The following is a 12,517-nucleotide window of genomic DNA, read 5'->3' as shown; positions in this document are numbered from 1 at the left end:
ACATAATACGTAAATGAACACAAATAAATAATAATATGTAAAAATTATCATCTAGCGCAGGGCGCAGATCTTAACCTAGTATGTATATATTACTTGGTTGTTATGTAAAAAAGGGAAAATTGATTTTTAAGCCAAGAAAACACATACATTATCCCTTTAGGCTAATTCCAAATTTGTACCATTTTTACCTATAATGCCATTTTCTATTTATGAAAATAAATCAAATAAAAATTTTTCCAAACCAAAAAAAAGTATGAAAATAGAAACTATTGAAGAAATACCTATGCCAATGTAGAAGTATTTTTTTTGTTCTAAAAATGTTTAAACTAAAATTTTCAAATTTCGTTCTACGTATTGCATGATTTACATTCTACGAAGTGCAATATGAAACTCACGTTTTTCATTAAATCTACCAAGATTAGAATACATCATCTATGTAAATAAAAATAATCTATAAATATTTGGTATACACATTCTGCGCTTGACCTATCGCATTAAAATATACTAGATTTTGACCAGCGCGGATGTAATTTTTTAAAAAATATGATGATTTTTGTTTTTTATGTCACTTTAGGGTTGTGCAAAAAACTCAAATTGGAAGAATAGAACCGATCCCAATCCGAATAAGTAGTACCAAATCCGAACCGAAATTGATTAAATATCTGAATTATTCAAAATTTTGGTATTTGAATAACTGAAACCTAATCCGATCTGAATCGAAGTATTTTGGGTATCCAAAATAGATTTATATACTTATATATATTAATTATTTTTAGATTTAATATATATAAAAACATCCAGAATATATATGATATTTTTAAGTTCGTTTAAATACTAGAAAATATATAAAAATAATCAAACGTAAATATCTAAAATAGTTAAAATATACTCAAAACTCCAAAAATACTTAAATAATTATTAATTCTTTATCCAAATATTTAAACCAAACATTATATGTTAAGTTAAGTACTCTGACATATGTTATTCAAATTTATATGTAATATATTCTATTATTTATAGATTTTTAAAAAATTAAAGCATATAATAAATTTTAAATTTTTAAAAATAATTTAAATTGGTTATCCAAATCCAAACCGAATTCTCAAAGATCTGATCTGAACCGAACACGAAATCCCAAACAGACCCGAAAACGAACCCGAACGTTCAACCCTAATCACTATTATATATCATATATGTGTCATCATAGGTTACAAAAATATTTGTTATCATATAATCAATCGTATTTTATATGTACCATCAAATAAGTAATCTTATAATTAATAATATTTTGTACGTACAATTATATAAATAATCACATATATTATATTTTTCAATTTCATTGTGAAATATAAAAACCATAATTTAAGTTGGTGTTCAAAATTGGGCTTTGTATTGTATTTTTATTATATATATTGAAAACATTTTTATGGGATTTCAAGATAGTTTTATTTTATTCTGCAATCTTTTACTTAAAATAATTTTATTAAATTAATTTATGTGTGTTTTTATTATAGTATTTAATTTTTACTTTTTCGAAATAAACATTTTTATTTTAAAAATTATCAATATATAATCATATATTTTATAGTAATATTATGTATATATACTATATTAAGAAATCATAATAATAGTCAAATAGTATAACAAATTTATGTTTATAGTGTGAAGGATATAAAAATGCAAAAACAGTGATTTTAGTTACTCACTTCATTTTCCAATAATATATGTTATATTGTTCATGATTATTAAGAACTTGGTTAGTTCAAAAATTAACCCATTAAATTATGTGGTATTAACTTTGGATGGATAAAAAAAACTTTGGATGGATAATAAAACTTGTACACATTTAAAAAAATCGCTAATAAAACATGTGACAAAAAAATCTTTGGTGTTCAAAAAGTTAATAAAAAAAACAGAGAGAAATAGCGACGAACCCTAGTCGACTCAACCGCCAAAAAGTTAATAAAAAAATTTCTCCCCTCCTGCTCCGGTGGTTGGTGCTTCTCACCGCCACCGGGAGCGGCCCTGTTTCTACTCCCTTTATGTCTCTCTTGCTTTGATTTCGGGAACTTGTCACCGATTTTAGTTTGGTTTCAGATCTGGTTTCGGAGGGATCCTACGTCTATGGTGTTGAATCTTGTTCGGCTATTGATTGGATGGAGAATCTTTTAAGTCTTGGGCTTGTCGGTTTTGGTGCGATAATCGTGAGCTTATCCGGCAGTTTCTGATGCTGTTGAAGGCCGAAGGTTATGCATGGCTTTGTTTCTCCCTCTTGAAACCATTCTCAGATGTTAAGTTTGTTTGTTTGTGTGTAAGTGTGTTGTCTTTAGATTATGTGTCTGGGTTGCTTTGTGATTTGAAGCTTTGATGGATTGGGGTGGTCTTTCGGAGAATTAGGGTCGGGTTTGCTTTACCTTTTCGCTATGCTTGGGGTGTTCTTCCAGTTTCGAATCTGTTTTCTGGTGCGCGGCGCAGTACTTAACCGGCTCTGATGTGGGTAGCTACTTCTTCCATCGGATTTGGTGAGACTCTTCAGGTGGGTTTGCGATGGGTCAGCATTCTCGACTTTCCATTCTTCGGTCCCTGGCTGTCCTTGTCGAAGGTCATATAAGCTTTAGTTAAGTGGTTAAGCTTTGGTTGTTAAACAAGATTTATGTATCTATATGGTGTTCGGTGGTCGTGAGGCAGTGTCGTTTGGTGGCTCTTAGTGTTTTCGGTTTGGGTTTCCCAGCTGTGCTCTAAGGTTTCGTTATCTGCCCTCGGTGGCGTCATCTCCGTCTTCGGTAAGGTGGTGCTCGACCCTTGAGTTAATGGTTGGAATGATTCATGGTGAAGCTGTGATATTGTGGTGTCATGTTGTTCCTTGGTTTAAAACGACGGGTTCTTCGGATTCTTTGGTAAGGGACTGTGGAGCTTTTGGCTCAATTGCGTTTGGTCTGAGTAGTTTGATTGTCAACCGTCTTCCTAATCAGCTGCTCGGGTGGAGATCCGTTTTCTCATGACTTCCTCAGGTGGAGTTTGTGTTTGAGTGACGTTTGCTCGTGGTCCAATGGTGGATCATCTCTTGGAGCTGTTCTATCACCCCAATAAATTCGACCTTCAACGCTTTTTCGTTCATCCTGGCTGCCCTTTCGCTTTGCTTCACTTTATGGATTTTTGTTCTAGCTCCATAAGTTATCAGTGATCTTGTTTCCTCCAAGTTTATGTACTGTTAGTTGCTTTCTAGAATCTTTGTCTCGAGGTAGTAATGCATTACTATGTTGGCTGTTGGCTCCAGAAAGGATCTGTCTTTTGCTGGCTTAGTGTACTGTCTTGGTGTAATTCGTGTTGAAGTTGAATAATAATCCATCAGATGACAAAAAAAAAAAAAATCTTTAGTGTTATATTTAATATTTTTTCTTCTACCTGGACTCCATGTTAACGAATCTTAGGGGCGGAGCCCCGCGCAAGTGCGGAGATGTCAAAGATACACGTGTTGTCGTAGTTTAAATTGCTAAAGGAGGTGTAGTCAATTGTTTTGGTTCGTATAGATGTAGTGATATCAGAAGAGATGTATAAGAAAAAGATAAGTCATGTCTAAATTCATATTACTGCATATGTATAATGTTTGGAATTCTATTTAAATGGAAATTCAAATGAAGAGAGCTAATGCGAAGGGACCGTATATCTTATATACTTCATGTTGACCTTCGCTATGGTGTATGATGTACATAGCATGTTCTGTTTTGTTTGTCACCACCATACTAAATATTAAGTCAACCTTTTTTAACTGTCTTATCTTGTTAAAATAGAAGTACACTTATAAATTAACTCTTAGTTTTTTAATTTATTTACATCTCAATGCCACTGAAGTAATAAATTTACCTACTTTTTAGTATTCTTATCTTTTATAGTTTAATGAATGCATTTTTCTAAAATGAAATACAACAAATTATGTCCTACTTATTTAAGGAATACTTCCTATAATCAAGCTAAATAATAAATTACACTTAATCAATACCAAAAATATAACAAAATGTTCATTATACGGACTAGTTATTTTTTATTTTGGTATATTAACTATGTCTAAAAAAACATAGAAAATGTTATAAAAAATACATCATATAAAACACACAAAATTATAATTAATATATATTCGATCATTTGATCGTATAAATCAAATATAACCATAGACAACATTTTTATTTTACCTAAATTTTTTATCCATAAAAAATACATTTACACCAACACACGGATTATATTTTAAAATATGGGTATAATAATTGACGGATCAAAAAATAAAACAAAATTATTCACAATAAATTTTAAAATTTATGGGTTTAGAAATATATTAAACAATTATTTAATACATATAAATTTTATAAATATATATTACCATTTATATAAGATAAAAAAAAAGTTCTAGTTAATAATTAAAAATGTTCACCTCGAATGAGGTAAGTTGCCGTAAATGGCTTTGGAGAAAAACATGAATATAAAGAAAACTCTCATTCACCGGGGTGTAAACGTCCACCTGCTTTCACGTCATCTGTAGACGTGTTTCTGGCACCAACGGAGGTGGATGAAAACTAATTTGGAGTGAATTTCGGTTTATTTTCCGCTAATTTGTTGGGATGAGAACTTTATATTTATAACTCTATATGAATTGCATGATTGAAGCATATCTTAATCTACTTGCCTGTTTTTCCATATATTTTTTATGAAACGTACATCATTAGTAAGAGTTAATTTTTTTTCTGTTTTTTTTTTTTGAGTTTCGTTAAGGTTTGCAGGCATCATGAACGTAATTTAGGGTTCCTGTTGTTCGAGCTCTGTTGATTAACGTTTTGTTAGTCAGAGCATTTTTATTCCCAACTCATTTGTTTTTCCTAAGAATTTCCAGACTCCTTACTTGTCTAACTAACTGAATGTCTGAATCATGTACGTTCATATATCCTTTGAAATAGATATTATTATGTTAATTGCACCAACTTAAAAAAATTATGCCAACCCTTTTTAAACTATTAAAACCATAAGTGCTTTAAAGAACAAAAACGTGGAAACAGAAAAATGCTTGGAAAGTGAGAAATAGAAATTGCAAAGCACTAAAGGAAAATGTATAGAAACAAAAGCAGAGGTGGGTTGACAGTGTCACAGCTTGCTAATTTCACTCACGGGGGCGTTTACGGCTACTCTCTTTTCCATCAATACATGATTGATTTGGTCCATCCCCTTCATCTCTAACTTGGTTGCTGGCATATGCATATGGTCCACCACCTTACACTTGAACATATTGTTCTTCATTGGTGTTGAAAGTCTGCCAAACAGTTTCACTTATGTTATTATAATATGAGTTAGATGATAACGTTTTGTAAAAATATATGTTCTAATACCTCGGGGTTGATGTGGTCAACGATTGCAGAAACTGTGAAAGTGCAGTAGCATGGGGTGAAATTGAATAGTGTCACACGAATCTGGAAAACAAAATCTTTTCCATCAAGTTCTTGTAGGCATTGTGGGAGTTCGTTGCCGTGACCACCATTCATCTGCAGGTAAAGCCAAGTTTAGGGAAATAAAGTACGTCTGTGATAAGTGGATGCGAGCATCAGATGTTGTGAACAGAAAATCACAAACCTCATCTAGAGTTAGACCAGCTGCATCTTGCTTAGTCAGTCTAAGCATCTCTCTGTCAAACAATACGAAAGTGGCATTATCATTCCCATCATCAACTAACAATTCAATACAGTACCTGGAATAAAGGGTGACATAAGAGATCATAATGTTAGGAAGAGTCTATAATCATACACATTTATAAATAGTAAAATTCTTATTTTATAACTCTGGTGATGTTGAGATTAACACAATGGTTGCAACAGAGAGAGGTACCAGATTTGTCAAGCTTCCTGCTGCAGCCAGTGCAAGAAACGAAAGACCAACATTTTGTTGCAGGACCTCAACAATCCAAGCTTTGCAGATAAAATCAGCTTCATGTGTCTTTACCAAGGCAGCATATTAACTATTTAATAATTCTGTGCTAAATCATATTTTTCTTTTTTTACAACTTTCTTGGTTCGAGGAATATTACATGCTCGTCAGAATTGGAAATGAACTTTTTTGGATCTCCTATTGAGACAACTTCCTTCATTTTTTATCCCTTCTTTGGTATCGATACAAGGGAAAGCTTCACCTATTGGGCCTTATAAGCTGGAACCAGATGGTATAATATGATGAACTACCAGAACATTAAAATTTTGGTTCAACAGAAACACCTAAAGAGTTTATACCTGGCTGTGAACTCTGAGATGGCTTGAAGGCTGGGGTCGAAATAAAACTCCTTTGCTGGTGTGGAGTTGAGGTACAGGTTACCTGCAGTATGATGAGTGTTTTGTAGACGAAGATGTTATTTTTTATAAATATATAAACGGACAAAAATTCTTCAGTATGATGGCTAAGTTTACAGTTAACAAACCTCCAAATATTTTGGGATGAGCGACACCGAACTGGGCGGATCAACCGAGGCAGAGAGCGTCGAAGGCTAATTGCAAAAAGACAGCATCGGAGGAAGACATTTTCGAAAATCTTTCTACGCTCAATAAAATGATAAACTCAAAATGGTTCTGAACATCCAACCTACTCTCAACCCCATTATATATAAGATTCGAGATGCAGGAAACGGAAACATCGACATACATACTCGAATTAATGGGAATAACAATCATGGCCGAACAGAAAGAAATACATTGAACCATATGGGGGGGGGGGGGGGGAAGAGATAACGACAGGGGAGGTGAAGAGATGAGAGGAGACAGATTTTGAAAAGCGGAGACGGCCAAATTGTGTTTTGCAAGGAAGATAACAATGAATCCCTAGCACAAAACGCAAAGTTTTATTGATTTATTAAACCTAACGCTAAACCAATTCGAAGTTAACCGGATATTAAGTGGACCCTACATTCTTTATGAAATGCATACCTGGATAGCTCCAGGAGAGGCAAAAGTGTCTCATTATATATAAGACTAAAGTAAGAAAAAACAATATTTAATTTATTCTCAACTTGAAAATAATTTTAAATATATTTGTTATTTAGTTTTGTTATTTTATTGGAAATCATATGTTTATCTAGCTAATAAAGAAATTTCATTTTTATTTTATAATTATTTTATATACTAGCATTATTCAAAATTGTGGTTGAGATTCACATATACGTTTTCTTCTCTTTTATATATTGTTAGTACTTTTTTTTTTACATTCTCTTTGAAATCCAATATTATTTCAAATTATGTAAAAAGTAAAATTTACCTATTATTTTTACGGTTAGAGATTTACATATTTTATAATTATCAAATAAACCATATCATCCAAAATAGTTAGGACTTTTTAAAACAAATATTATTGTTTAGTTTTCAAGGGATAATTAGTGATTATATTATTTTTGATTTCTTTTATTTTTTTGGTGGAACTATGATTAATTACAATAAATGCAAGTTTACCCACCACAAGAGAAGGTCAAGTTTATAGTGATCACCTGATTTTGCAGAAGATACCTGATTTTGCCACTGCATTACATAATATAGAAAAATCAAGCTTTAAAGAAGATGATAAAATGGTAAATACCACTAATATGTTTGCTAAGTCCTTAGCTTGCAGAATTCTAAGTTTCTAACTAACAACGGTGATTTAGACGATAGGAATGCCTTAAAATCCAGATAAAAATCTGAATACTTTGTCTATCATTAGGAAGAATACAATACTTATAAAACATACATAAATGATATGACGGAGCTGCTTTCATTTGAGGCATGAACCTAAAACATTCTTAGAAACAAGAAAAAAAATCTAAAACATATTTTGCTTACACTATTTAACAGAACACAACTTTCAAAATAATCAACGGAGCTGCTTTCATTTGATGCATGATGAGTGATACCTACAAATAAGTAGGTTCATCTTTCAGATTCATCATAGCTAAGTCAATCTCCTCTCTAGATCATCCACTTCAGTAGATTCCAAGCTGCAAGAATATTTGAACACTGAAAAGAATGAATTATCTATTTCTGGTAAACTTAATAGATTAAAGTAAGCAAAATAAATTGTATTTCTTGTTCTTCATTCTATTCCTGGTAAACTTAATAGATCAAAGTAACCAAAATATAAAAGTAAGAAAACAAATATACATGTTTTAGTTTTGAAAGTCATCACTTTCCCTAGTTATATAATATAAAAACGTTACTTTTTTGAACATTATGTAAACGTTATTTTAAATAGATGTATTGTCGTTGCCCAAAAAAAAAAATAGATGTATTGTCTTTGCGTAAATTTGTAGTGTGAAGAGTGCAACGAAGGGAGGAGGACTTGAGACCGAAGCCGTAAGCTACTCTGCTGCATCTCCAAACGCATCCCCAACTTTCTCTACTGTGTTTTCGATCAGTGTTTTGGTTGTCGCGTTTAGGGCGGTTCAACGCCTTTGGTGAAAGCTGTGCGGATCTGATTTTAATAACAGCATCATTCGATTCATCTAAGAGAAAGAAGAGATCATCAACCAAAGATGATAAGAAGAAAGAGTTAATTAGTCCGAGATGATTATTTTTAGAACGGCTAAAAGCTTGTGTGTGGTCAAAGTTCTAATGATCTGAGATCCACCTGAGCAGCAGCTGCCTCTGAGAATGTTTGAGATATTTCAGCTTCGTTGCTAGCAGAAACCTTGGCTTCCTGCATCGCATCTACTATAATTTTTGTGAATGACATGAGCTCATCTTCTTCCACATACAGTGAACATTTCAATTCCGAACTTAAGGTCAAAGTGTAATAATAGAGACTTTTGGGTGATGTCATCAAGGACGAATTAAAAAATAACGGTTAGCTGTGTCCTAAATAATCGCTTTATGAGTGAAATCGACGAACAGATATAGCATTGGAGTAAAAAATAGTAGCTTCTAATAGAAACATTAGAAGCACACACATACAAAATCATAGCTTCTAATACATTGGATATTTCAATTCAAAACTTAAGAATCAAAGTATAACACAGAAACTATTTGGATGATATCATCGAGCATTAAAAAATTAAAGCTAGCAGTGTTCAAACCGTGGCTTCTAATATGAAGCTGGTAAGCACATAGATGGAAAAATACTCAACACATGCAAAACTACCTCACAGCTTTAATGGTAGACTCTTCACCTAACTCTTTGCTTTCATCGAATACAACTTTTGGTGACGGAGGCAACCAATCGTCAACACCGCTACAATCACTTTCACATCTTCATCTCTCTTTACAACCTACATAAAAGCAATTATTAAATGTTTCAGAAAAAAAAAAGGCCTGGTTTTTACTAATCCATACAAAGATTCAAGTTCCAATAAGGTTATTGATAAGACCAGAACTAAGGAAACGTAAACAGAACAAAGAACAACCGCAAGGATCAAACAACAGTTTCAGGTCTTCCATAGCCTTAAGCATATCAACTTTTTTCTCCCTTCTTTTGTGAGTTGTGAATTTCAATATACACAAAGAACTCAGTGAGCAAGACAATCATAGATCAATGTTTAATGTGTGGCAACCTTTTGCTCTCTTCCTTACTTGTACTTCCAAGACATCAGATTCAAGATTTTCAAACCGAGAAGAAGAATTTAATCTCTATATTTTCGAGCTCCGTCGCCAAATCAATAACAGAAACTCACTGTCAATGCAGTTATGAACTCAAGCAGAGGAACATAGCAAACCTGGGAATCAAGCAACAACATATCGACTCCCATGAGTTCGCCACCGCGTCAGATGTTCCTGGCCTCCCAATAACAGAGCAACCGCACTTGAACGGTGGAAGAGCATTAGCCATACTGGAAATAAAATAACTGGTTTTGGAATACGAAAGGAGGAGATGATTCTCATAGCATGCAAGCATACCTTTTTATAGTCGAAATTCCACTGCCTTTCACGAGTTAAGGTCGCATTCAAGAGAGATCATGGGTATGTATTTAAGAAAGAGTTGAAGAGGGGTAATCTGTAACCGGTATCACTGCGGATTGATAAGGAAGAAGATGAAACGCTCGCTTTTGGAACACAGGTTAAGCCTCGATCTCCAATGGCGGAGAAGTACGGTTCAACCCTAATTGCAAAACGACAGTTAATACGTTTAAACTTAGACATACTGGATTCGGGCTGGACCAATTTTTAGAATATAAGGCCCGTAAAAACGAAGCCCATAAGCCGACCAAAATTAATGAAACGCTGCGGATCAGTGTACATGACATGTGTCGAGCCGTCTGAAGCCGACTTTCTGACCTGGCGTCCGACGTGTCACAACCTGGAGAGAAATAACATATTTATATAATAATGTTATGAACCGTTTAAGTGAATGCCATAACCAAAGGCGGTTTAGACTTTTCCTTTTCTCATGGTTTTCATTTTCCTTGTATGATTAGGATTTCCTTTTCCTTGTATGATTAGGATTTCATTTTCCTTATTGGTTTAGGATTTGTAATCTTTCTATTTATCTATGACGGTTTATACATCTTGTAATTCCCTATATATAAAGGACACATTATGTTATGAATAAGAACAATCAATTCCCTCTTTCACTCTGTTCACAAGATGTTATCAGCACGAAACCGTAATCCTGAGCAAAACCTAAATACATGAAACCCTAGCCGTTTAGGCAAAAAACCCAGACGTACTCGTCGTAACCTATCGTCCAATTTTATTATCTCTGACCACATGAAATCAACGTAATTGTGACGACGAGTAACTCATGATTCTCTATTCCCATTCTACATTGACTTTTTCTTGGGTTCACCCCCTAGGGTGAATCTTTAGGTTCACCAACCAATAAAAAGTTGTCATTTTAGATCTAGTATCTTTTAATTAAGGAAACAAAATAACTTGCCAAATTATATTATGCTTTTAAAATAAAAAATAAAAAATTAAATAAATAAAAATAACAATAGTTCTAAAAAAATATTATTTAAAAAAAAATATTTATTTTTAAGATTTAGAGTTTAGTGTTTAAGATTTATAATTTAGAATTTATCCAAATGTTTAGTGTTTTTCCAAGGGTTTAGGGTTTACCTAAGGGTTTAGGGTTTACCCAAGGGTTTAGGGTTTACCCAAGGGTTTAAGGTTTTCCCAAGGGTTTAGGGTTTAGGATTAGAGTTTAGGGTTTAGTGTTTTGTTGACAACATGTTTAGTGTTTTTCCAAGGGTTTAGGGGTTTACCCAAGGATTTAGGGTTTACCCAAAGATTTAGGGTTTAGGATTTGAGTTTAGGGTTTAGTATTAAAGCTTAGGGTTTAGTGTTTTGTTGACAACATTTTTTTTTTTTTGAATTCGTTTTTTATATATTATTTTTATTTGTTTTTAAATTTTATTTTGAAAAAATAATATAATTTGCAAGTTATTTGGTTTCCTTAATTAAAAGATACTAGATTTAAAATGACAATTTTCTATTGGTTGGTGAACCTAAAGGTTCACCCTAGGGGGTGAACCCAAGAATAACTCTTCTACATTTACCGTCTCCAATCTATCTCATTATTACTGATCGAGTTCTCTGTCTCCTAACACCTTCGAGATAAGTAATACTATCCTTTATTTATTTGCTATGGTAACCGTGATGATGTTTGTATTATACTTACTATCATGTCAAAAATTATATCCCACTTCGCTTGTTAAAATCAATTGACATGTATGTATATATTTAATTTGTTTGATTTGATTTGTTTGTAAGACCACATATTCATAAGTTGCAATATAATAGTTTAGAGAATATCAACCAATATTCATTGGTTATTATTTGGTTTGCCATTCATCGATTTGGTCAAAGTCTATTGTTCTTATATCGCTTGTTATAACATGGAAGCTGGAAAACGATTTATAACCGTGTTGAACTTAACAGATAACTAAAATTGATATGGGACATCAGCTTAGTGAATAGGTCGTATACTTCCTAATAGTTTATTGTTTGATTTGATGTTAGTTGCTTTTCTCGGTTAATTAAGCATCTTGGATTAATATTTTAAATTCATGGCATGATTAATTTTATATTATTGATATTGATTCGTTTATATAACACTTTGATTTTATACTGTCATGATTTATATTCTGAACTTTCTTATTATTATATAGATTTCTAATAAAATTTGATTTCTTGTAGAAATATTGATGTGTACTAACATAATAGCCATATTTATATGAGCAAGTTTATAGTATTTCAGGATTATCTACTTATTATAAAGGAGATGATATAATATGAGATTATAAACAGCTGAAAAAAATATGAATGGTTGGATCTCCGATCTCCGTTGCCCTTCTCCTTATTAAGATAAGTAAATTTTTATTTGTCATACTTTAAATACAAGATTAATAAAATTCTGATACATGTAGTATTAGTAAACTGATTGATTGAATTAAAACTTTGTTAAATAGTATAGGAAACTAGTACATATAATGATTATTATAGGAGTATTATTTACTTCCTAATATATAATACAATTTTTATGAGAAAAACTATATCTCTATAATTTGAAATACTTCATTATTATATTTCCT

General features: G+C 32.3%; 1 protein-coding gene across 8 annotated transcripts; it reads right to left on the bottom strand.

Annotated features, from left to right (window-relative positions):
• Positions 1-4,978: 4,978 nt before the first annotated feature.
• Positions 4,979-10,210, bottom strand: LOC106423701. Of its 8 annotated transcripts, none has more exons than XR_007327453.1 (9): positions 9,882-10,209; positions 9,701-9,786; positions 6,449-9,256; positions 6,264-6,345; positions 6,065-6,183; positions 5,866-5,973; positions 5,614-5,665; positions 5,373-5,525; positions 4,979-5,296 (listed from the first exon to the last, which is right to left on the bottom strand). XR_007327453.1 is itself a non-coding variant. In XM_022708518.2 (3 exons), exons 1-3 carry the CDS (start codon positions 5,755-5,757, stop codon positions 5,258-5,260), a joined length of 336 nt encoding a protein of 111 aa, XP_022564239.1. In that variant the 5' UTR covers positions 5,758-5,872; the 3' UTR covers positions 4,979-5,257. The 8 variants fall into 8 exon arrangements, 1 of the variants encoding a protein (XP_022564239.1); XR_002660805.2 differs by having other exon boundaries at positions 5,614-5,728; positions 9,882-10,204; XR_007327452.1 differs by having other exon boundaries at positions 5,614-5,728; positions 5,866-6,183; positions 9,701-9,814.
• Positions 10,211-12,517: the final 2,307 nt, after the last annotated feature.

This window comes from Brassica napus, chromosome C8 (assembly GCF_020379485.1).
Source record: "Brassica napus cultivar Da-Ae chromosome C8, Da-Ae, whole genome shotgun sequence".
NCBI classification, from domain to species: Eukaryota; Viridiplantae; Streptophyta; class Magnoliopsida; order Brassicales; family Brassicaceae; genus Brassica; species Brassica napus.
Note: the sequence above shows the minus strand (reverse complement) of the source record. Positions and strands in the feature narration are given on the sequence as shown.

Bases quoted from the DNA above. Each gene is read 5' to 3' on its own strand.
- LOC106423701 (XM_022708518.2), bottom strand. From the start codon at position 5,757: ATGATCTCTTATGTCACCCTTTATTCCAGGTACTGTATTGAATTGTTA. The intron at 5,526-5,613 runs GTTTGTGATTTT...CTTTACCTGCAG, and splicing joins CTGGTCTAACTCTAGATGAG to ATGAATGGTGGTCACGGCAA. The intron at 5,297-5,372 runs GTATTAGAACAT...ACTGTTTGGCAG, and splicing joins TTGACCACATCAACCCCGAG to ACTTTCAACACCAATGAAGA.